At 41.9% G+C, this 23928-nt stretch overlaps 1 protein-coding gene across 1 annotated transcript in view; it reads right to left on the bottom strand.

Annotated features, from left to right (window-relative positions):
* Nucleotides 1–2857: 2857 nt before the first annotated feature.
* The window catches only part of BMP7 (bone morphogenetic protein 7), a 64978-nt gene continuing 43907 nt past the window's right edge, over nucleotides 2858–23928 (bottom strand). The window contains exons 3-7 of the mRNA XM_075011485.1: nucleotides 21341–21489; nucleotides 10444–10641; nucleotides 7767–7843; nucleotides 6371–6481; nucleotides 2858–4765 (exon numbers count right to left, since the gene is read on the bottom strand). Of these exons, the coding sequence (XP_074867586.1) occupies nucleotides 4616–4765; nucleotides 6371–6481; nucleotides 7767–7843; nucleotides 10444–10641; nucleotides 21341–21489 (685 nt within the window). The 3' untranslated portion in view covers nucleotides 2858–4615. The remainder of the gene's footprint in view (nucleotides 4766–6370; nucleotides 6482–7766; nucleotides 7844–10443; nucleotides 10642–21340; nucleotides 21490–23928) is intronic.

Below are 23928 nucleotides of genomic sequence, written 5' to 3'. Positions count from 1 at the left end.
CCTTCTTGTTCTATTTTTTAAAATGTCTGCAGTTATTTAGGTATCAGGTGAGGAGCAGGGGAGTGGAAATAGCAAATGTTTTTATGGTAGATCAGAAACTTTTTTTTTTCTCGCTTTAAATGTTAAGCTTTATTTAAAAGAATCATAATGACCCACTTGTCTCTCTTGGTACCTTGGTAATGAATTAGAAACTTCAAACGGACTTATTTTTGCTTAATTGGGCTGTCTTTCTCTCCAGGAAGAATAGCTAATATACAGAGACTAATCAAAACAAAAAAGCAGTCATGTGGCACTTTAAAGTGCTACATGACCGCGTTTTTGTTGTGATAGAACACAGACTAACACAGCTACCTCTCTGTCACTACAGAGACTAATGTGTCTATGGCAACAATGGAAGTTGTCAAGAGAAGAAGCTGGATGAACATACACCATGGATGCAAACTGCTGACTTGAAAGCAGAGTGTTTCTGGCTTTCTTCCTTTCAAGAATGTCTCTTCCACTTGCAGGCAAAGCTGAAAAGAGTGAAACAGAGAACTCTGGATGAAATTCTGAAATCTTTGGCAGCAGTGAGGATGTTTCCTAAGTAGGGATTGTAGCATCTTACCTCCCTAATCACAATGACTGACCATAAAGGAGCAGAACTCACAAATCATCCTGAAGCAAAATATAACACCCTGTAAGCTCAGTCAGAAACTAACTCATAATAACTGACTGATATATATGTTCTGAATGTGCTTTAGAATGTCATTAATCAGACAAATCTAACAATGCTGAAGCCTGTGCTCAGTGGGGTTTTATGGCCAATGCCAGTTTATGGTAACGTTTATATTCATGTTAAGAATTCCCTTTCCAAAACAGTAGGTTCAGAGAAAAAGTGCCAGTAGCCCTGTGGATGGATGGGAGACTAACAAACTGAGAAGTGGATTTTTGGCTTCTGGACAGGGTTTGCTGCTGCTGTAGCTGCTGAGCTTAGCCAGTAAGTCAGTGGTTCTCAAACTTTTGCCTCCTATTTTAATGGGGTCACCAAACCTGGTGTTAGCCTTGCTGAGGCCTGGAGCTGAAGTCTGAGCCCCACCGCCCAGGGCCTATGCCTCAAGGGCTTCAGCCTTGAACAGCAGTGCTGAGATTGCACCCTCCCCCTCCACCCGGGGTTGAAGCACTTGGACTTTAGCCACTTTGTATGGGGCAGCAGGGCTCAAGCTTTGGGCCCCTCCACCCTGGGCACTGGGGTTCCAGTGGTCTCAGGCCTCTTTTTCTCTCCTTGTGGGATGATTAAGTCATTTTTGTTAGCTGAAGGGTGTGGTGCAATGAACTCTGAGAACTTCTGCAGTAATGTGTGCAAATAGCAATGCTGAAGGAAAGTGGCATTTAAATATACAGGCTGGGTCCTGCTTTCAGTGCAGCTAATAGCAAAATGTCTAGCAGGGTCAGATTCTCCTCTCCCTGGATTTACTATTGTAAATGAGGGAATCAGACCCATATTTTGAAAGAAAGCGAAGAACCTCTTTCTAAATACACTCTGGGTATTTTAAGCCCTGAACCAAAGCCCTCTAAATTAAAAAGGTGTCTGTCCAGTGACTCTTCACGGGGCTTTGAATCAGGCCATTAGGCATTGAGGAGTTCCACTTCGTGTCTGTACCCACATGAGACTCTTCGGAAGACCCAGCTACAGTCCCCCCCCCCCGCCCCCAGAGTTCAATTTAGTGCTTCTGAGAGGAACATACTAAATCGAACTTGCAGGGTGTCCAGGGGGGTGCCAGTACTCCTGCCCCTCCTTAGGAAATCGATGGGAGTGAACACTCCTGTCCACCTCCCTTAGTGGAGACAGCACAAAAGCCTGAATTAAGGTGTGTTGACTTCAGCTACATAATTAATGTAGGTGGAACTGGGTAGCTTAATTCAAGCTTCCACTATGGTGTAGCCCTGCCTTTAGTGATTTCATCAGACAGACCCAGCAATTCTATTTACATAAGCTGGCATCGTGCTGCACATAATTCAAAGTAAACAAGAGCCCAGACATCATGTTGTTGTTGTGCCCTTAAGGTATGATGTTAGCTTAATGAAGGAGTTGGACCTTCAATTTTTTCGGTTACCTCCATTTCAATGCAGTGTGGTATCAACAGCAGGAAACTTCATGCCAGCAGCATCTCTGTTTTAGCATATTTCAATCTCAATTAGAAAATGTCAGTTACTTGGCCGATGGGTTTTTTCCTTTCTTGTGCCTCTATAATTTTATTGGGATGACTAAACTCTGAACTATGTTAGCAGTAAACAGAACTAATTTACCCCCTGCTTCTTTGAAACAGCTGCTGACAGCTGCACTATAATTCAATAATGGATCTCTGCAATACAGATTGCAAAATTATATTCACGTTTTTCATTCTTCTCTCTGCTGTATTTATACTTGTGTAGCTGCAGCAGAGATTGCCCATGATGCCAGTCTACAGAGACTGGTCAACATGGTATCACTGTTGCAGACACTTACCATGAAATGTAACTCACAACAAAATATCCCTTAGATTTAGTAGGAATAACCAGGCATAGACAAATTTGTTGGAATTACTTTTGAAAAGTCACAAAGATTTATTCAACTAGTTTGTACAAAATGCTTCTAACAACTGCTCTATGAAAAGAACCAGAAATGTGTACATATTTTTGCCAACTGTTAATAAATATTTTCTTAAATAAACAAATGTGGTTTAGAAGAGATGAGTATTATTTTTTTCCTGAATGCATGAATGAAAAAGAATTCAGATGGAAATAAATAATTTTCCCCACTTTTGTGACAATTATTTACATAAAAATGTACAAAACAATGCAGGTGGCGTATTGCCTAGCAACAGATCTTGTAGTCATGTTTTTAAAAAACAAAAAAAAAATAAACCACCCCAGGCTATATAATATATGGATCCAGTAGAAAAAGAGGGTGGTCAGAATTGAACTGCAATATAACAGTATTCTTAAGCACTAGTGGCAAAAACTCAGTCTTGACTACACTAAAAATAATCAGCTCTGACTGTCCATCGTTAACTTCATAGGTAGCACCTTAACTCCCTGTACAGGGTTCACAGACTCCTAGAATGTGCTGTACGGGTGGCTTATACACGTACAACACTGAGTAGCATTTATCATTTGCATGACTTTATGCCTTTCTCCTTTAAAACAATGGAATCGCAGAAGCCCAACTGTTTTTCTCTTTGTTCACCTTAGTATGTCTTAGAAAATGCTGAAAGGGTAGGTCAGCCACTACTTTGGAACTTGACATATTGGGCCAGATTTTGATTTCAGTTAAATCTGCTGTAACTGTGTTGACTTTGGTGATGTTACCTTTGTGTAAGCCATGGGACTCTTCCTATTCCTCAACAGCCTAATCCTGCTGCCTTTGGAAATTAGTGGTAAAATTCATATCTACTACAATGGAATTAGACTCGGGCCACAAGAAACAAGCTCCAACTCATTTCATAGAGCACTTAAAAAAGAAACCCAAACATCTGGTCTGGATTTCAATTGTGGCTTAAGGTAAAAGAGTTTTCTTACTGTTGATGAAATTGACAATAAAATAGGAGTTACCCAGAAAATGCAGACCTGGGGAACCAGGATTACAAAGGCTTGGTTCATTTTCCAGTTTAAGGCACCTATCCTGCCCGGAGCTAAGTGTCTGTTCAGCATTGTCTGAGCTTTCATTGCCTTACAGAATCAAACCTACAGATTTCCAAAATTCCCAGGAGTCTGATTTGTCACCATTTATTTCAATGGATCTGTCTCCTATGGGAGTGGGATTTTTGAGCTTGCTTTTCCTAGCCTTGTAGGTGTTGTTTTGAGAGGGCCCAGCTGAGAGCTGGGTTATAAGATTGTTGGAGCTTTATTCACTATTTATATTTTGCTTTTGGCTGTTTTAGTCCATTGTAAATGCAAATACTTGTTGAAATAGATATTATCCTCAACATAGAAAATACATATCAAGATAATCTTGTTCTTCTGAGTTATTTTTTTCAATTCCAAAAGAAATTTTTAGACTTGTCCACGCTAATATGAGACCATCCAGATATTTCTGCTAGTGCAAAATTTACTACTGGAAGTTCATGTACTTTAGTCTTTTTCTCCTGGTTATGAAGGTGAATAAAACAAGGATTGGAGGTAATTCATTAACAAAATATATCTTTTACCAGGTACATTTTATTCTGAACAAGTTTATTACAGGAACTACAAAGGTTTATTACTTCTTGCATAAACACAGTAGATTCTCACCATGGATGGATTTTTTTTTAAATGATATTCACAATCAGCACTGGCGAGCTAGCCATCTTCTGAAAGGCTCATTTTCAGAAGAAGGAGCAATTATTTTGCATAGGCTTGAGTTTTTTAAATGGCTCCTCTGGCTTGTTTCAGTTAGCACCAGTTTGCAGAATCATCAATAATCTAAAACTTTTTACTTAAATGCCACTTGCAATCCAGAATTTGTTCTGCTATTCCTGTTGATTCTGCACCTTCAGAAGCATGGTCTCTGCAAACCGTTTGAGTTTTTTATGGAAGTCCAATGCTGGAAACTTAAATCTCTTTGTAAATCCATATAAAAATACTCTTTACAATCATATTTTCTTTCCTTCCTGCAAACCTAATGGCAGCCACATGCCCGTACCACCATGTTCCTGTATTTTTTTAAGATAACATTGGAGCTGTCATCAAAATAGAGCACGGAGATGGCATTGAGTTGCGTAGGAGCACAGCATGGCTTCGGCACAGTCTCTGGGTTTATAAAGTGAACCTGGGGAAAGAAAAGAATGTTTAGATTTTTTTTTTTCTTTTTGGGGCAAACATTGCAACTTGCATGTATGCTTCTAGGGCATTGACTTGTATGTACACAAAAGGATTTATTTGTGTATACAAGATGAGATTCACAGGCACACTTGGACATGCCTAAAGATCTACCTCATTTTGGTTTTCTTTCCTTGTAAGGGTAGTGCTGATGAAATCCAGTCACCTGACAGACCTAGACACTTAAGTCCTTTCTGGGTCCAGTGGGTACTGGATACAGGAAGGACTTTTGTGCCTGCTTTTTCCACATGGCTGTAACCCTGTGCTGGAGAGGGTAAACATTAGTAGCAAGGGAGTGGGGATGCATTAGTTTTAAAATAGCTTGGGCCCAAAACTTAAGTCAAGCTCAGCCTTTTGTAGGGCCTTGGAGATCAGTTTCAATGGAATTGGGTGTCGGGAGGAGTGATGGCGACTCTGCACATTTTTTAATATTTCTGAATATCCACCCACCCCTCCAAAAAAAAAGTTGGTAACTTCATAATTATACTCATTTTTTAAAAAAATTAGCTTTAGTTTCAACTGCATTTCCAGCCAGTTTGTAAGGTAGCTACCAGACTGCAGGAGTCTAAGGAAGCGTGATGGAGGTCTCATATGACAAACAGGTAGAAGTTATCTAGGCTTGCAGGTGCTTGATGATGCTGTTCACTTCCTGGTTTATATCTGGAAAAGTTAAGCTTTTGCAGCTATTCTTGGGACTCAATCCAATCCACTGAAGCCAGTGACAGACTACCACTGGCTTCAACAGGCTTTGGGGCAAGCCCTTCATGCACTGAGCCTATTCCCAGCATACACACACCCAGGCTGTACTTGGGTGGTCAAGGAATCCATGATTCTGCTCTGTAGCCATATGGGAAAGGAAGCAAAAGTAGAGCTGACCTGTACGGTAATGGCTGTAAAGGCCCCTTTCCAGTTGACTTCAGCAGTTGCTAGCAATGGATTTCCAAGGAATTCTGTCCACTCCTCAGGAGCCCTCCATTCCTGGCCTTCCCCTCTGGAACAGTGGGACTATGCCATTTGTGTTTACATCTAGGGCCCCTCTACTCATGGAGCAGACTATTCTTGCAACAAAGAGATTACTTTCAGGCCAACTCTTAATTCAGGCCATTCTGATAGACCCATTCAGTCAGATGTTGAAGGCATTATGAGCTAATATAGGCCTTCCTTCTCTGGCTGATTCAGAGGGTTCCACTTGTATGAAATTATTCAAAGGTCATATTGATCAGAGAAAAAATAATTTGATATTTACAAGAATGGCACTCATCCCACTTTACTTAATTTACTTCTTCCATGGTCCTATTAATAACAGGTGACCTCCTCTGTCCCTCTTTTTTTTTTTTTTTTTACTGTCTCCTCCTCCTACCCTAGATTCTTCTTACCCGTTCCAATCTGAAGAAGTAGGTCTTAGTTATGAAAGCTCATTACCTAATACAGTTTTAGCCTTTAAGTGCTACAGAACTACTTATTTTTGGGAAGCTACAGGCTAACCTGGCTAGCCTGCTGAGGCCATGTTGATCAGAGTTAACAGCCTTCATTGTTCTACTTAAATTGAACCTACCAGTGTCTGTACAATAGCGTGGTTTGTAGCATTCATGTAGGAATTCAATGGGAAGGCACATTCTCCTTCACAGTAATATGCAGCATAGCCTTCTGGAGCAATTATCCAGTCCTAGATTAAATTAATGTTAAATCATGGAGAAAAGGTGGATTTTATTTTAATGTGTATTATTCAATTAATTCAAATGCATACAGGCAGTCCAAAAAATCATAACAAATATCTCCTGTTAAACTCTTTGCTCCAATAATATGAGCACTCTTAACTTGTCTGCAGCAGCTGTTTATCCTAAACACTTTGTAAAGTGCTGAGGGATCAAATGCAGATTAAACCTCTCTATCGGACACTCTCTGGTCCAGTAACATCAGTAGTCCAGCATGATTTTAGTTAGCCAGATGTCTGCTTATGGGTGTGGCCAAGCTTCCTGTGGTCCCATAAAATTTGCTTACAGTCACCAATCCTGGCTCTCCGTGTTCTGTGCTGTTATTTAGCTGTAATTTCCTTCTAAATGTGTTTTCAGAACCCAGAAAGCAGTGAAAGTGTTGGTAATTCTGCTAGACAATACTGAACTCCCATGATTCAGCAAATTCTCATTCAGCACCGGTCAGATCCTCAGGGTCCTGGACTAGAGAGGTTCAGCCTGTACTTTGTTTGCAGCAGAATGCTCACTTCAGCTAGTACTGGAATGCAGCTGCCTCCAGTGTAAAATGTAGGACCCATTTACCAATGTTGAAAGGAGTTATACAATAGAAAGTGAAGAATGCTGGGTCCAGTTGAAACTACAGGAGTTTATGCAGGGAGAAAATAGTGCTCCAGATTTAAAATTAGCCATGAAGCTGTGGGGATTATCACATTTTCAGCCACTCTTAAACTGGCCTCCAATTTGCACATCCCCTTTTGTGTATGCAAAGAGTTTTGCCAACACACAGACAAACATGCCTTTTGAATATGCAAATAGCACAGCACTGCTCATAAGTACAGACATTTACACTCTAAGGTGTGGACACAAAATCAGAGGCAAAGGTTGTGTCTACACTTGCACCTGCTAGACACAACTTTCGTCATTCATGGGCACTAAATCTCCCCCACTTCCCACAACAAAGTTTTGCAATGGAAAGTGCAGATGTGACTGCTGCTTTGCTGGCAGGAGTGCTCACCTGCTGACAACTGAAAACTGCTTGTTGGGGGTAGAAATATTTTGTCAGCAACGACGCCCACAAACAGCATTCACGGATGCTGACTTCTAGCAGCAGGGCAGTAGCAACACAGCCTTGTCACTAGGAGCTGCATGGTGTAGACATATCCTAAAAATGTGGTTTACAAGTGAACACTACCAACAAAATGATAAACAATTGGAAAGGCGTCCTGTCTCCATTACACCTGAGCACAGAAGTCTTACCTGCCAACCAAGGTCTCTGAAACTGACATAGAGTTCATGTTTCTTGCAGGCTTGCCGCTGATCACTGCTGCTGTTTTCTGAGTAGGGTGGGAAAAATTGAAACCATGAAGTGAGCTTGTGTTGTCTGACCCAATCTTTCAGCTCAGATTTTCAAATGAAAGCGGGGCCAGTGGAGACTAATCCCTTAAAGTGCAGCCATCTTTGGCAGCATTGCAGTGGGGAAGGAGGTGTGGCTCCCCTTCTGCAGCAATGCACTGCTTTACAGCACTTGTCACTTTCTTTTAGCTGTTTGTCTCCTCTACTAGGATAAAACAATGGCTGGATTTGATAAATATATCAAGCTCATCTGATGTCTGCAAAAAGCTAAGAAAGGTCTGGGAATCTTTTTTTCAGCACTTTCTTTTTCCAGTGGGAGCTTCTAGTTTGCAAAAACAAAATATGGAATCAAAAAACCTCTTCATCATGCCTCTACTGCAGAGGTGGGAAAAGTACCCCAAAAGTTACTTGAGTAAAAGTACAGCTGCTTGTGGGGGGATGTGTGTGTGGAAATGTACCTAATAGTGCAAGTTACTGGTGTCCCTCTAAAAACATGCTTGAGTAAAAGTACACAGGTGCGCAGGTACACATCACAGCTTGATTGTACTCAAATATCCAGAAGTGAAAGCAGCTGTACTTGTACTCAAATAACTTTTTGGGTATTGTTTCTACCTCTGCTCTGTGTGGCAAGAGAACCAGAGAGAGAGCCAGGATGGCCAGGTCTACACTAGACATTAAAGCCTATTGTAGATATGCACTTCTAGTTAGAATCAACTTATCTACAGTAGACTTAACCTGGCCATCCTTACATAGGGAGGTCAATGGGAGAAACTCTTCTGTTGACCTCCCTTAGTCCTCACATTAAGGAGTACAGAGGTCAACTGTCAACCCCAGATAGGGATGCACAAAATCGAACTACTAAGGCATGTGAATCAAACCCTGTAAGATCTACTCTGACTGAGTCGATCTTCCATGTACCACAATGGACATACCACAGTGATGAACCTCACATAAGAGTCTCTAGAGAAAAGAACAATAAAGTGACCCTCCAAAATCTTTAGCCCATGTTTCTTTGAGTATTGTCTGCTCCTGACCTGAATCCCGCAAAAGCAATAGAATCGTGGGGGGAGTGAGCTGGAATCTAAGTTCTGACTGTTGATGGATTGGGCTGGAACCATAAAGGTACTCGGGCACTTCACTCCCAGAGACAGGCAAATAAATACTGTTTGTAGGTGCTACTTGAATTCTCAAAACACTTACTCAGCTGCTGCCTACTGCTGTAGTGGCATAAACTCATTTGGCAACTAATTGTTCCCTAGATGCATGTTTGTCCTTTGGACTGTGCATGCTACAGCTGTCTGCTAAGAGTTGAGATGCCTGCCTCCCGCTGAAGCCCAGAGGGATTCACACACTAGAGGAAGATGGAAATTCTTCTATGTAACTAGCCTGGGGGGCCCAATGAGGTAGGCAGGGCCAACCTGAGGGGTGGACTGCAGGCAACCCCAACATGCCCCCAGGCAACCCCCCCTAGGCCACAGCCCCAGCCCCTCCTGCTCTGTTCCCACGCTGCCCCCTTCCCTACCAGCCTGGCTGGGGCAGGATTACCTGGAGCAGGTTAGGTTAGATTATCTGGGGAAGAACACAACATGGATAACAATGGCAGTAGCAGCAGTGGCTTTACTCCCCACGTCCGCCTTCCCCCTCTCGCTGCACTCAATATGTGGTGTGAGTGTCAGCCTTCTCTGCTCCACTGCACTGTGCCCGCCTGGCCTGCCGAGCTGCGCTCCTCCGCCGCAGCAAGGAACTCGCCACCACTCCCTGATGTTTGTGCAGAAGTGGAGCTCAGTGGGCTGGGATGCAGAGCAGAGCAGGCTGCTGTTTGCACCACATAGTGAATGCTGGGCGGCGGGCAAGGGAGATGACCCTGTGCTGCTGCCGCCAGTGCTGTGCCCTGCCCCAGATAATCGTCCCCTGGTCCAATGATAAGACACCAGGGTTGGTCACCATGGGGCCCACAAAAGTGTGGGGCCTGGACAGCTGCCCCACCTCATCCTATGGACAGGACAGCTCTGGTGATTGGTTGCCAAGAGGCTACCAAGATCTACACCAAACAGCCAGGTAAGAAGGGGACCTCCCAGTAGTTGAGCACTCACCTGGATGATGTTCCCTCTCAGCCTAATGGGAAAGGGTTTAAACAGGGATCTGTCATCTCAGGTGAGTACCTCAAATGCTGTGCTATAGAGTGGCAACACCTTTCTCTAGCCAAATTAATATTAAAGTAGAATAAATTGGGATGAAAAGTCCAAACCTCAAAACTTTGAAAATCTAAAATTCAGTTCAGGACAGCTAAAACATTGTTTCTATTTTGCTGATCTTATTTCAAAAATGGCCAAAAATCTGTGAAAACTGACCTTTTCCCCACAAAAAATATCAGGTTATGACAAATCAGCATTTTCCAAGATACATCAAAAAATTTCCACCCTTCAAAGCCAGTAACAGACAACCAATTGGATGATGCTGAATATACAAGAGAAAAATAAACCATGTTGCTTGAGCACAATAGAGATTTTCAGTCTTGTCTCTGCAGTCCAACACAAGTACCCGGTACCCAGAAAAACAGACTTGGCAACCTGTACAGTACCTGCAATGTTGGACACCCGAAAGGCTTCCTGGTTTTTTGGTGTTTTTGATCGATTCTGGCTCCTTTGTTTGCCTCCTGTGGAACGAATGCTGCGGAGATGCACTTCTGTGGCTTTGAAGAATGCTACCGTGAAGGGTTGCTTATTTTGTGGGCCATGTCTTCCGATAAGACCAGCCAGTTTGGGATTGATGCTTTGTCCTTAATAGAAATATCAACAAAAACACACTCAGCCTATAAGAGGAACTGCAACAACCTTCCATTTCTACCAGCAATATTGAAGACCACAGGATTGAAACAACTGACCTATATCCCACATAAGTAAAGCTGCTTCCGAAAGGAATATCTCATTAATAATAACTTTAACTTTTACATTCAAATATAAAATACTCCCACAAAAAATTATTTTACCCTAAATCAACTTTGTATTAGCTTTTTTCTGCATTCTTTAGTGGGGTTTCTTTAAGTTCACCAACCTATAAGTTGAAGTGGTCCCATAAAAGGCAACATAAAATTCAGCCCATAAGAACACTAAATTCCCATTGGAAGGTTGTTAACTTAAAATAAAAATGCCTGGTATTAAATGTTGACACAGCTCCAGATAAAATAGCAAATAGTTCAGATATTTTGAGACCTTTTTTTAATCACTATATGTGTCATACTCAGCAGCACTACTGAATGAGATAATCTGGTTATAGATACATTGTGGTGATTGCTCATTCCTTTTCTTATGCAAGATTTTGAAATTTAACATTACTTTTGGTCAAAGGTGCCTGACTGATAGTCCAGGAGACCGAAGTCAACTCTTTACAAACATAAAACAGGAATAGTGGCAGTATAATTTTGCCCTGATACATTGTCCATCTCCCCGCCTCAGTGGTCATAACCAGCCAAGCTTTTAGGATATGTCTACACAGCAAAATTATATTGGAATAAAGGCTGCTATTCTGAAATAACTTTGCAAGCATCTACACAATGGAGCCTCTATTTTGAAATAACTGATTTCAAATGTGGTAAACCTCATTGTACGAGGAATAGCGCCTATCTTGAAATCAGCTATAATGTGTCTAAGGGCTCTATTTTAAAATAGGTTCTATTGTGTCTGGACGCTCTATTTCAAAATAGGCATTTTGTGTGTAGATGAGCTATTTTGAAATAATCTATTCCAGAAAAGACTCTTCAGAACAGCTTATTTTGAAATAATGCTGCTTTGTAGACTTAACCTTACAGTGATAATCACTGTGTTTAATTCATATCAGTTTTGACTGTGGATTTCTAGATGTGTGTTAAGAACTGAACTGGACTTGCCAACCACACTTCAAGGCAGTCAAAGAACAGCTGATCCTAGTCTTAGGTTGACAGCAATAGTGTAAACCAGGCTGCCTATTGCTCTGAGGGAGGGAAAGCACAGATGGGGAAGGTAGCATCTTCACTAGGTATTGCAGCGGTGCAACTGCAAAGTTACAGCTTCACTGCAGCAGTGCTAGAAGTACAGACTAGCCCTCAGTCACAAGCACCATGGAAGTGAAAGGTTCTGTAGTTCCATTAGCAATCAGCGGGCCCTTTGTTCCTCCAGTTTGTATGGGTTTCTAAGTACAATATGGGGAAAAAAATACTGGTTTCCTAAGGGAAATGTCTGTGACTGCTGTTTTCATGACCAACACCAGTGTCTCAAGAACCATTAATTTTTTTTTCCATCTTAACATTTTTATGTACTCAAAAAAGCTGGTAAACATGAAGGGATGAAAAGAATTGCCCATGGTCACAGCTCAAGGCTAACCCTGGTCATCAGTTTAGACCTGGTTCTCTCACTCTTAATTTGTCTTAAATAATTCACAATATAAAAGGACATGTTCTTTTCCTGTGCAAAGCTGGTGCACATGGGATTTGCACATAATCATGAAGTGTTTTTATATAAGGATGACAGCATAGCAATTAGGCAAACATCTCATGGTTACCGCCTGTTACGGTTTCCTGTGTGGGGTGGAGAGAGTGTTAGTCCTGTAGATACCCAAAATGAGATCAAACAAAATTTATATCCTAAAGATAAGATACTGGGTCAAGCTCTCCATGAATGTGGCCTATGTTGTAAGTAGTGCCCCAGAGAAATGTGCTGATTCCTATAATTACCTGTTTAGATATGCAAAGGTGTTGCAGAAGTTGTTTGTTTTGTGAGCAACAGTATCTCCACCTGACTATTACTTTCATCCTCTGTTTAGGCCCTGTTCTTTGTAAATTTGGTCCCATTGTCATCTTTTTACACAGATAGGTTGATCCCACAAAACATTTAAATATGTTTGTAACTCTAAGTACGTGAATAGTTCTATTAAATACATGGAACTACTCATGGTCTTAAATGCTACACATGCTTTTCTGGATCAGGGCATTATTCCATGTTCAAGAACAAGTTTAGCCAAAAATAAGTCAGAATTAGTCTAGCACTGCATTGATTTCTGCCCCTCCTCAGCTTGAAACTTTTTCTGATTACGTGGCCATTTTAAAAAAGCCATGGTTTTGAGGGGAGGTAAATTATTTTTAGTCGTCATCTCACCAACAAGAACCTCAGCAGGTTGCCATTAGTGACCCAAGATCCACTCCCAGTTGGCTTGATGGGTTGCTATGAGTGTAACAGATGGTAGTAAAATTTGTCTAGTGTATCAGTTTAGGGGGAGGACTGAGTATTTTGGTGACAGAAAAAAGTTACTTTTACTGTAGCAAATCTTTTTAACTTAAAAAAAAAAAGGGGGGGGGGGCGCAACTTTTGCTGTAAATGTTCTGAGTAAGACCATACCAGAGTGCTATCATGTGCCTCATTAATTAAATTGGGGGACTGTGGGGGAAGCACTTAATTGACTAGAAGTAAGAATTTCAACAGCCAGGGACCAAACTTCAAGGAAAACATGGTTTTAAGACATCTGTGTATATCCAGTGGACCAATTATATAGTTATCTAAAAAACAGAGCTGTACTTTGAAATCAGAGAATACAGACAATTTTTTTAAGAAGCTGCTTTTTAAACTGAGAAAAACAGGATATGAAGCAATAAGTAATAGGCTAAGTAAAGTTAAATAGTCAGCTGTTGCTCTTATGTATTATGAGGGCGTGAAGTATTTCAGGGCTTAGGGTGACAGGATGCCTAAGGCTAATGAATCACATCAGTGTTTCTCTTGCTTGTTGTTTTGAGCTTATCCCAACTTTCTAAGCATAAACAAACATCCCTTAATTCTCCACTAGTTGCTTTTGTTAATGCACTTATCTGGCATGGAATATGAAGAGCAGTTAAATGAACCAATATGTTTTGAATCATTCTGTCCTTACAGTACTTTTGACTCCTCCATTTTCTTCTATCCTACTTGCATTTTATACATGTATGGAGAGTTTCTTACAAAATAACTAGTACAAATTCCAAAAACAAGCAAAACTCGACAGGTTTTAGTTTCACTAAATGCTTTAAACTTGGGCTAAAATTTTGAGAAACTGAGAAGCTTATGTTCAGAAATACGAGTTTTGTACCAAAATCATGCTATGTTTGCAAGTCTGCAGATGTATAATGACAACAAGATGAAGAAACTCTGCAGCTTTGCTGGGAGCGTGCAGTTTGTTTGGATCTTTGGGATGGTAGTTGGATTTACTTTTGTAGCTCAAAATCATAGAATTGGAGGAGATCTCAAGAGGTCATCAAGTCCAATTGCCTGCCCTCATGGCAGGATCAAGCACCATCTACATCACTGCTGACAGATGTTTGTCTAACATGCTTTTAAAAAATCTCCAGAGATGGAGATTCCACAAGTTCCCTAGGCAATTTATTCCAGTGCTTAACCACCCTAACAGGAAGTTTTTTTTTCCGAACGTCTAACCTAAACCTCTCATGCTGCAGTTTTAGCCCATTTCTTATCCTACTATCAGAGGTCAGAATAGATTACTCCTGCCTCCTTCTTACAACCTTTTAGGTATTTGAAAGCTGTTACATCCCCTCTAAGGGCAGGTCTACACTGCCACAGATGATCAGGGTCAGTCTTCCTGGGTTCAGTTTCATGTGTCTAGTCAAGATGCGCGAAATCGACTTATCGTGGGTCACAGTTGACCCCTGTACTTGCCATAGCTAGAATTGCATATCTGTGGTCAGCTTTCTTAGTATAGTGTAGACATAGCCTAAGTTGTCTTCTCTTTTCAAAACTAAACAAACCCGGTTCTTTCTTTCTTCCCTCATAAGTCATGTTTTCGAGACCTTTAATCATTTTTGTTGTTCTTCTCTGGACCTTCTACAGCTTCTCCACATCTTTCCTGAAATGTGGTGCCCAGAATAGCGCACACTACTTCAGCTGAGGCCTAATGAGCTCAGAGTTAGAGCCAAAGAATTACTTCAGTTCTTGTTTGTGACACTCCTGTCAATATATTCCAGAATGATTTTTGCTTTTGATTTTTGCAACAGTGTCTTACTGTTGACCCATATTTAATTTGTGGTCCACTATGACCTCCTAGATTCCTTTCTGCAGTACTCCATTTTGTATGTGTACAGCTGATTGTTCCTTCATAAGTGGAAAGTTTAGAGCATGAGCTTTTGTGAGTTAACTCACTTCTTCAGATGCTGGTCCTGGAAATCTGCAAGGCCAGGTATAAATAGGCCAGAGCAAGGCTGGTGATAACGAGGTTAGCTCAGTCAGGCAGGCTGAGTTGTATTGTCATCAGTAGATCTGGAGGCGTGAACTCCAAGAGAGGGGAAGCTGCTTTTGTATTTAGCCAGCCATTCACAGTCTTTGTTTTATCCTGAGCTGAGGGTATTGAATTTGCAGATGAATTGTAGCTCAGCAATTTCTCTTTGGAGTCTGGTCTTGAAATTTCTTTGCTGCAGGACAGCTACTTTTAAATCTGCTACTGTGTGTCCTGGGAGATTGAAGTGCTCTCCTATGGGTTTTTGTATGTTGCCATTTCTGACGTCTGATTTGTGTGCATTTATTCTTTTACGTAGAGACTGTCCAGTTTGTCCGACGTATATGGCAGAGGGGCATTGCTGGCACAAATTACATTGGTAGATGTGCAGCTGAATGAGCCCACGATGGTGTGGCTGATCCGGTTAGGTCCTGTAATGATGTTGCTGGTGTGTATATGTGGGCAGAGCTGGCAACGAGGTTTGTTGCATGGATGGGTCCCTGAGATAGAGTGGCTGTGGTGCGGTGTATAGTTGCTTGTTAGGATTTGTTTTAGGTTGGCAGGTTGTCTGTGAGCAATGATAGGTCTGCCTCCCAAGGCCTGTGAAAGTGTGGGATCATTGTCCAGGATGGGTTGTAGATCCCTGATGATGCGCTGTAGAGGTTTTAGCTGAGGACTGTAGGTGATGGCTAGTGGTGTTCTGTTGGTTTCTCTCTTGGTTTCTCCATTGGTTTCTCTCTCATGCAAGGCACTGCATTTAGCCGTATGGAATGGAAATCTATCAATCTCACGAGGAAGCTTGCACAAATTCAGACAGACATCATCTTTCTCTCTAAATGCAAATGAATGGACATCATACCGAATGGACTGAAGGTGAAAAATCCTTTGCAATTTACATACTGCACAGACTACAGTGAGAGATTATGCCACACACTCTCAAAGAAACTGAGGAACCACCTGATCAGCGTCCTGTACAACAAACAGGAGAACATCAAAAAAGAGCTCCCCAATCTGGAGTCTTTCATCAATAACCAACCTTCAACACAAACTTCCACGCCGCTGAACTTTACTAAAATAAGACAAGAGATTTACACTAGACACTTCACTACTATACAGAAGAAAGAGGACTGCAAACTTTCTAAACTCCTGCCTGCCACACAGAGCCACAGCAGTGGTACCACTAACTCAGCCAGCAATATCATCAATCTGTCCAGCTACACACTCAGCTCAGCAGAAGAGTCTGCCCTTTCTCGGGGACTCCCTTTTTGCCCCACCACACGCACAAACATGACACAGTTCTGCAGTGATCTGGAAGCCTATTTTCGCCGTCTCAGACTCAAAGAATACTTTCAACACAACACTGACCAACACACCATTACACAGACAACCTCCCGGCAGCACAAGAAGAATAACTCCACGTGGACTCCTCCCGAGGGCAGAAATAACAGTCTGGACCTATACACAGAATGCTTCTGCCGACGCGCACAGACAGAAATTGTGGAGAAACAACATCGTTTGCCTCACAACCTCAGTCGTGCGGAACGCAATGCCATCCACAGCCTCAGAAGCAACCCTGACATTATAATCAAAGAGGCAGATAAAGGAGGAGCTACTGTCATCATGGACAGGTCTGACTACCAGAAGGAGGCTTCCAGACAACTCTGCAATACCAGATTTTACAGGCTACTTTCCTCAGACCCCACCGAGGAATACACTTAAAAAACTACACCGTCTGCTCAGGACACTCCCTACACAAGCACAAGAACAGATATACACCAACACACCTCTAGAGCCCCGTCCAGGGTTATTCTACTTACTACCCAAGATCCACAAGCCTGGAAATCCTAGACGCCCCATCATCTCCGGTATTGGCACTCTCACTGAAGGACTGTCTGGTTATGTGGACTCTCTCCTCAGACCCTATGTCACCAACACCCCCAGCTACCTCTGCGACACCACTGACTTCCTGAGAAGACTGCAATACGTTGGTGACCTACCAGAAAACACTATCCTAGCAACCATGGATGTAGAGGCTCTGTATACCAACATCCCACACAAAGATGGAATAAATGCTGTCTGGAACAGTATCCCTGATGATGCTACAGCACATCTGGCGGCTGAGCTCTGCAACTTTATACTCACACACAACTATTTCAGATTCGGTGACAATATATACCTTCAAATCAGCGGCACAGCTATGGGTACCCGCATGGCCCCTCAATATGCCAATATTTTCATGGCTGACCTAGAACAACGCTTCCTCAACTCTCGTCCACTAACACCCTGCTCTATTTACGCTACATTGACGACATCTTCATCATCTGGACCCATGGGAAGGAGACTCTGGAGGAATTCCACCGGGACTTCAACAACTTCCACCCCAACATCAAGCTCAGCCTGGACCAATCTACACAGGAGATCCACTTCCTTGACACTACCGTGCTTATACACAATGGACACATCAGTACCACCCTGTACCGTAAACCCACTGACCGCTATGCCTACCTTCATGCCTCCAGCTTCCATCAAAGACACACCACACGATCCATCGTTTACAGCCAAGCACTTAGATATAACCGCATTTGTTCCAACCCCTCCGACAGAGACAAACACCTACAGGATCTGCACCAAGCATTCTTGAGACTGCAATACCCACCTGAGGAAGTGAGAAAACAAATCAACAGAGCCAGACGTGTGCCATGAAGCCTCCTGCTACAGGACAAGCCCAAGAGAGAAACCAACAGAACACCACTAGCCATCACCTACAGTCCTCAGCTAAAACCTCTACAGCGCATCATCAGGGATCTACAACCCATCCTGGACAATGATCCCACACTTTCACAGGCCTTGGGAGGCAGACCTATCATTGCTCACAGACAACCTGCCAACCTAAAACAAATCCTAACAAGCAACTATACACCGCACCACAGTCACTCTATCTCAGGGACCCATCCATGCAACAAACCTCGTTGCCAGCTCTGCCCACATATACACACCAGCAACATCATTACAGGACCTAACCAGATCAGCCACACCATCCTGGGTTCATTCAGCTGCACATCTACCAATGTAATTTATGCCATCATGTGCCAGCAATGCCCCTCTGCCATATATGTCGGACAAACTGGACAGTCTCTACATAAAAGAATAAATGCACACAAATCAGACATCAGAAATGGCAATATACAAAAACCCATAGGAGAGCACTTCAATCTCCCAGGACACACAGTAGCAGATTTAAAAGTAGCTATCCTGCAGCAAAGAAATTTCAAGACCAGACTCCAAAGAGAAATTGCTGAGCTACAATTCATCTGCAAATTCAATACCCTCAGCTCAGGATTAAACAAAGACTGTGAATGGCTGGCTAAATACAAAAGCAGCTTCCCCTCTCTTGGAGTTCACACCTCCAGATCTACTGATGACAATACAACTCAGCCTGCCTGACTGAGCTAACCTCGTTATCCCCAGCCTTGCTCTGGCCTATTTATACCTGGCCTTGCAGATTTCCAGGACCAGCATCTGAAGAAGTGAATTAACTCACGAAAGCTCATGCTCTAAACTTTTCTGTTAGTCTGTAAGGTGCCACAGGACCCTTCGTTGCTGCTACAGATCCAGACTAACATGGCTACCCCTCTGATACTTCGTAAGTGGAGTACTTTGCATTTGTCCTTACTGACTTTCATCCTATTTACCTCAGACCTTTTTCTAGTTTGTCCAGATCATTTTGACTTTTGATCCTTTCCTCCCAAAGTACTTTCACCCCGTCCTAGTTTGATATCATCTGCACACTCTAAGTGTACTCTCTATGCCATTATCTAAATCCATTGATGAATACATTGAACAGAATCAGTCTCAAAACTGATCACTATGAAACCCCACTTTTTATGCCTTTCCATCATCCAGCACTGATAAGCACTCTCTGGAAATTACGCACCCACTTTCTAATTGCCCCCTGTATTTGTATTCCTGTAGTTTATTAATAAGAAGGTAATGGAAGACTGTACTGAATGCTTTACTAAAATCTAGGTATACTACATCTATCACTTACCCCCTTATCCACAAGGCCTGTTATCCTATCAAAGAATGTAGAAATGTTTCCTGGAATTCTGGAGAAGTGAGACTGCAAAAATGTGCCTCTTTTTATAGGTTTAGTTTTAAATGCAAGCAGCCAAATTCAGTCCTGGCGTTACATTTTCAGGGATGACCTTGGTCTCTAACTATCAAACCAAGCTAGTAAAACATTTTTTTTAAATCTGTTTTGATTAAGCACATAGTTATTTCTCTGTGTGTGTGTGTGTGTTATAACACACACAGCCTATTTGTAAACTATGGGGAGAATTTCAAGAGCACAACTGGCATTTAGGTGTTTAACTCCCACTGAGAACTGATAGGAGTTAGGCCCCAAAAATTGTCATTTTAAGCTCTTCCTAAGCTTTTTCTCTCCACTAGATTTGTGTAAGGGCTCCATTCTAACAGACTACCTGCCTGAATTTCTGAATAATTACCACAACTGCATGCACCGTTATGGCACTTATTTGGATTCAAGATTCTGAAAATCTGGGCAAGATGTCCAAGTCATCTGTTCCCTTACAGCAACTGTTATGATCCTGTCTGATGTTTATGCCATAGACCTAAAAACATAACATCTGCTCATAAAATGCTGTGTTTAAATTATTTGTTAATAACTTATTGCCTTAGTTATATTATATTCAGACTTGTGGCTTACACAGCCACAAATTATGTAAGTCCTATTCCTCCCTTGTATGCTCACTCTGCCAAGGTTTTACTACTTCCTATAGCCCTGATTTACTCCACATGGAATACACACACAGCCCAGAAAATATTTCTCGACTGCAACTGTTAAACACTAAACCAAGGAACATAAGTAGAAGATGAGGCAGAATGGATTCTTTTGTCTCTAGGATACAGGGCATGTATTTTCTAGTATCACAGGCTGTAATGCTAACTTAAACAATTAAAATGTTAAATTTCTAGTTGGATTAATTCTCTCTTCATAAAAAACAGTGTATGAGATTCAAGCAAACAATGAAAGGTGATTGAAAAAGAAGCCACAATCAATTGTAATAAACATAGGAATAAAAATATTGCTATATTGGATCAGATCCAGTCAGGCCAGCTTTGTATCTCTGCTACTCACACCCCATACCTAATTCTCCTGGGCTTGCATCACAAGCTGGCTGAAGAACTTGGAATACATAGTGTGTCAGGCCATGCCTTACTTTTCACTATTAAAAATCTGCATGGACTGTTTATGTGAAATCATTTTCTTCTAATCAGACTAGACATGCAAATCTAGAGATGTTTGGGGATAGGGGAGGAAGAAGGCAGAAAAGACAGCACAGCACAGCACAGCACAAAGAATAAAAAGGCCTAGTGAGGGAGGAACAGTACAGAGGGCCGGTGAGGAAACTGCAGGATATCTTTCCTTGATTTACTTGAGTGTTTGGTACAGTCATCATGGCCAACATTACAGATACTTTAGTTTTGGAAGTACTGCAGCTGGAGAGTGTGGGGGGATCATTTAGCAATTGGAAGAGGATAATGCTGCCTACGTAAGGAAGGAGGTCATGGTTTAATGATGCCTAGCTAGTATTAAAGAGAAAACATGGACTAGCTCTGTCAGCTGAGGCCTTAGTCTGGGTAGATTTTTCTCACATTCCAATGTAATATAATTGGAGAACCTCAGCAGTTAAGATTATTCTTACATTTCCATCTCTAAGCAGTGGAAAAAAGCATTTAGTTAACAGTAAAGCACTAGGGTCAGAATACATATGTATGCTTGCGCCAAAAGAACTGCCAATTTATATGCACAATTTCCAGACTTTAAGAACAAATAAAGTAAATACATGTGCAAATTAGTCATGTGCATAGGTACTAGGCTACACATACAATCCTGGTAAACATGTGTGCAAATTAGGACCCTGACCCATGTCATGGGTCATGTTAATAGTTTTCTTTTAGAATGCTTAAAACTAAGCATCTGCTTAAGGTAACATTGGATTTTGATACAGCTGTTTGTCTTGAAATCAGGTGGTGATTATGTAGATATGTTCACATACATTGAACCATGATTAACATTGTAATTGTGTAGCATTTTTTAAATATTTGCACCTTAAGAAAATGCAAGAACACTTGAAGAAATCCCACTCAAATGACTGCTGGTTTCATTCAGACTGAATTCCTATAGCCAAAATTGAGAGTTTTGGGGTGTGATGACACTTGAAACTTACCGTCTATACTCTCAACTGATAGCTGCAGGCCAAGATTGTGTTGTGGATTTACCACCCAGTGATTACTGGTTGCTGTAATATCAAACACCAGCCAACCTTCTTCTGCAGCCCAGATTATTCGTGTGTCAAGCAGGAACAGATCTGAATCCCTGGGGGGAAAATAAAAGAAACGATCTCAGTTATGTGGACTTTAAAATAGAAATGACTTATTGCAAAGAGCCATTCAAGTTGGTGCTTCCAGCAACACAACTGGTAACCCTTTCCACAATACACAAGTTATGCCACAGATGGAAAATGATGCCAAGTTAAATTGACTTTTTTCCTGACCAATGTGAGGAGGGATTGAAGTAGAATTAATGTGGTTTGCATGTACTAATGCAATTAAAAAATGTTGTTGTCCATGCAAATATGTGCACATGAAACTTTGTAATTGGGCTTGCAAATATCTTTTCCAATATATAATAGCCTGACTGTTGTGCATAAACATGGCAGTAATGCAATCAAATTGGAGCATGGTTGTGTGCCTTTTGCAAACACTAACATACATAATGTCTCTAAAAAATCTCTGTTCAGGCTACATAACAGTTGAATAAGTATCATGAGGCAGTGTTACCTTGTATGGTAATGTCCTTTCAATCTTCCTAAAAAGCTAAATAGACACACTCCAATTATTTAGACTAAAAATGGAGAACAAGAAATCAAAACTAGTCGGAACTGGAGAATACTTCAAGGACTCAGACAGGGCTTTGGTAATCATTGTGGGTCTTCAACATTTTACCACTGATTAGCAGCAACTGCAAATCTGGTAACAAGCAAGGATTATGAAGATTCTAAAAAGGAATGGAGCTCTTTCATCAGAAGCCAAAGCAAAGTAGTAACTTGCCTGTTGATGGAAGGAAGAAGAAAACTGGGTAATGGTTTAGCTACAGCTGAAAAGAAAAAGGTTTTACAAGGAGGACAGCAAACTGGTGTTTGGACAAGCCCTGTAGGAGATTTTCATATTTTTTTAGAGTGCAGATGTGACAACTTGTTTGGAAAGTAACCTTTAGCTTTCTGAGTAAAGAAAACCCTTCCAAAGGGATTAGGGGAGTTTTTATCATGTCCCATAAGCCTTGGGAGGGCCAGATTAATCTGTTTTATAGACTTTATGTACTTGCGAGTACAAACTTTGTCTTTTAGTTCACGCAGGGCACCTTGTTTGCCTGCAACATCGAGTGAGACCCAGCAATTCAAAGGGGACCAGGTAACCCAGATGCTGCTATTGGTATTGTGGAAGCTGGAAACCTGGGCCCATTAAATGGCTGCCAGAGTGCCATGCCATACACTCCATGTGGCACTGAGGGCTGGATTCCCCCAATCCTATCCCTTCCACCTGAGGCCCCACCCCTTCTGGGGGCACAGTGCCAGCCCCGCCCATATTTTGTCCTGGGGCACACAGAAGCTGTTGGCACCCCCCGATATGGGAAGCCCCATGTACGTCTAAGGCCGCTTCCACACTAGCCCCAACTTTGAAATGGCCATGCAAATGACCATTTCGAAGTTTACTAATGAAGCACTGAAATACATATTCAGCGCCTCATTAGCATGCGGGTGGCCGCGGCACTTCGAAATTGACGCGGCTCGTCCAGACGGGGCTCCTTTTCGAAAGGACCCTGGCTACTTCGAAGTGCCCTTATTCCCATCTGCTCATAGGAATAAAGGGACTTCGAAGTAGGCGGGGTCCTTTCAAAAAGGAGCTCCGTCTGGATGAGCCACGCGGAGGCGAGCCGCATCAATTTCGAAGTGCCACGGCCACCCACATGCCAATGAGGCGCTGAATATGTATTTCAGCACTTCATTAGTAAACTTCGAAATGGCCATTTGCATGGCCATTTCGAAGTTTGGGGCTAGTGTAGACATAGCCTAAGAAACCAGCAATTGAACTTCTATTCACTTGATTCCCATTCCAGTATCTTGACCACATGGGTATCCTTCCAACCTAGATATCTGATGCCAAGGTTCCAGAGGTACAAGGCTTTTATGTTAATATGCTGCTGAATATAACTGTGTCCCCTGTCTCCAGCCCATGATTCACAAATGATTTACTTAATAGAGATGTAGCTTGCTCAATATTTCTCTTTTGTGGGTTGCAGAGCAAAGATAACAGCAATTATACAGGTTGACCCGCTCTCATCTGACACCCTGGGGACCTGACCAGTGCCAGACAAGAGAATTTGCTGGACCATGGGAGGTTAATATTGGCTAGCACCTTAGCAACACTTCAATTGCTTAATAGACTCTTAGAAAACATTTGGGGTTAAATTAGAGCTATATAACTGCACAGAACACTGACAGGCAGTACTGGTGGCTGTAAACTAACTTTATGGGACCACATGAAACTTGGCTACACCCATGATAAATGGTCATCTTGCTAACTAAAATCATGCCACATTAAGAATTTAGCTGGATGAGAGAGTTCCAGATTGAAGAGGTTCAACCTGAAATAAATTAGCCTACATCTACAAGACAGGATTTTGTCGGAAAAACTCATGGAGCATCTACATACAAAATGTGCTTTGTCGACGACTGTTGACCAAAACCTGACACAT

Source organism: Carettochelys insculpta, chromosome 17 (assembly GCF_033958435.1).
Source record: "Carettochelys insculpta isolate YL-2023 chromosome 17, ASM3395843v1, whole genome shotgun sequence".
Lineage (NCBI taxonomy): Eukaryota > Metazoa > Chordata > Testudines > Carettochelyidae > Carettochelys > Carettochelys insculpta.
Note: the sequence above shows the minus strand (reverse complement) of the source record. Positions and strands in the feature narration are given on the sequence as shown.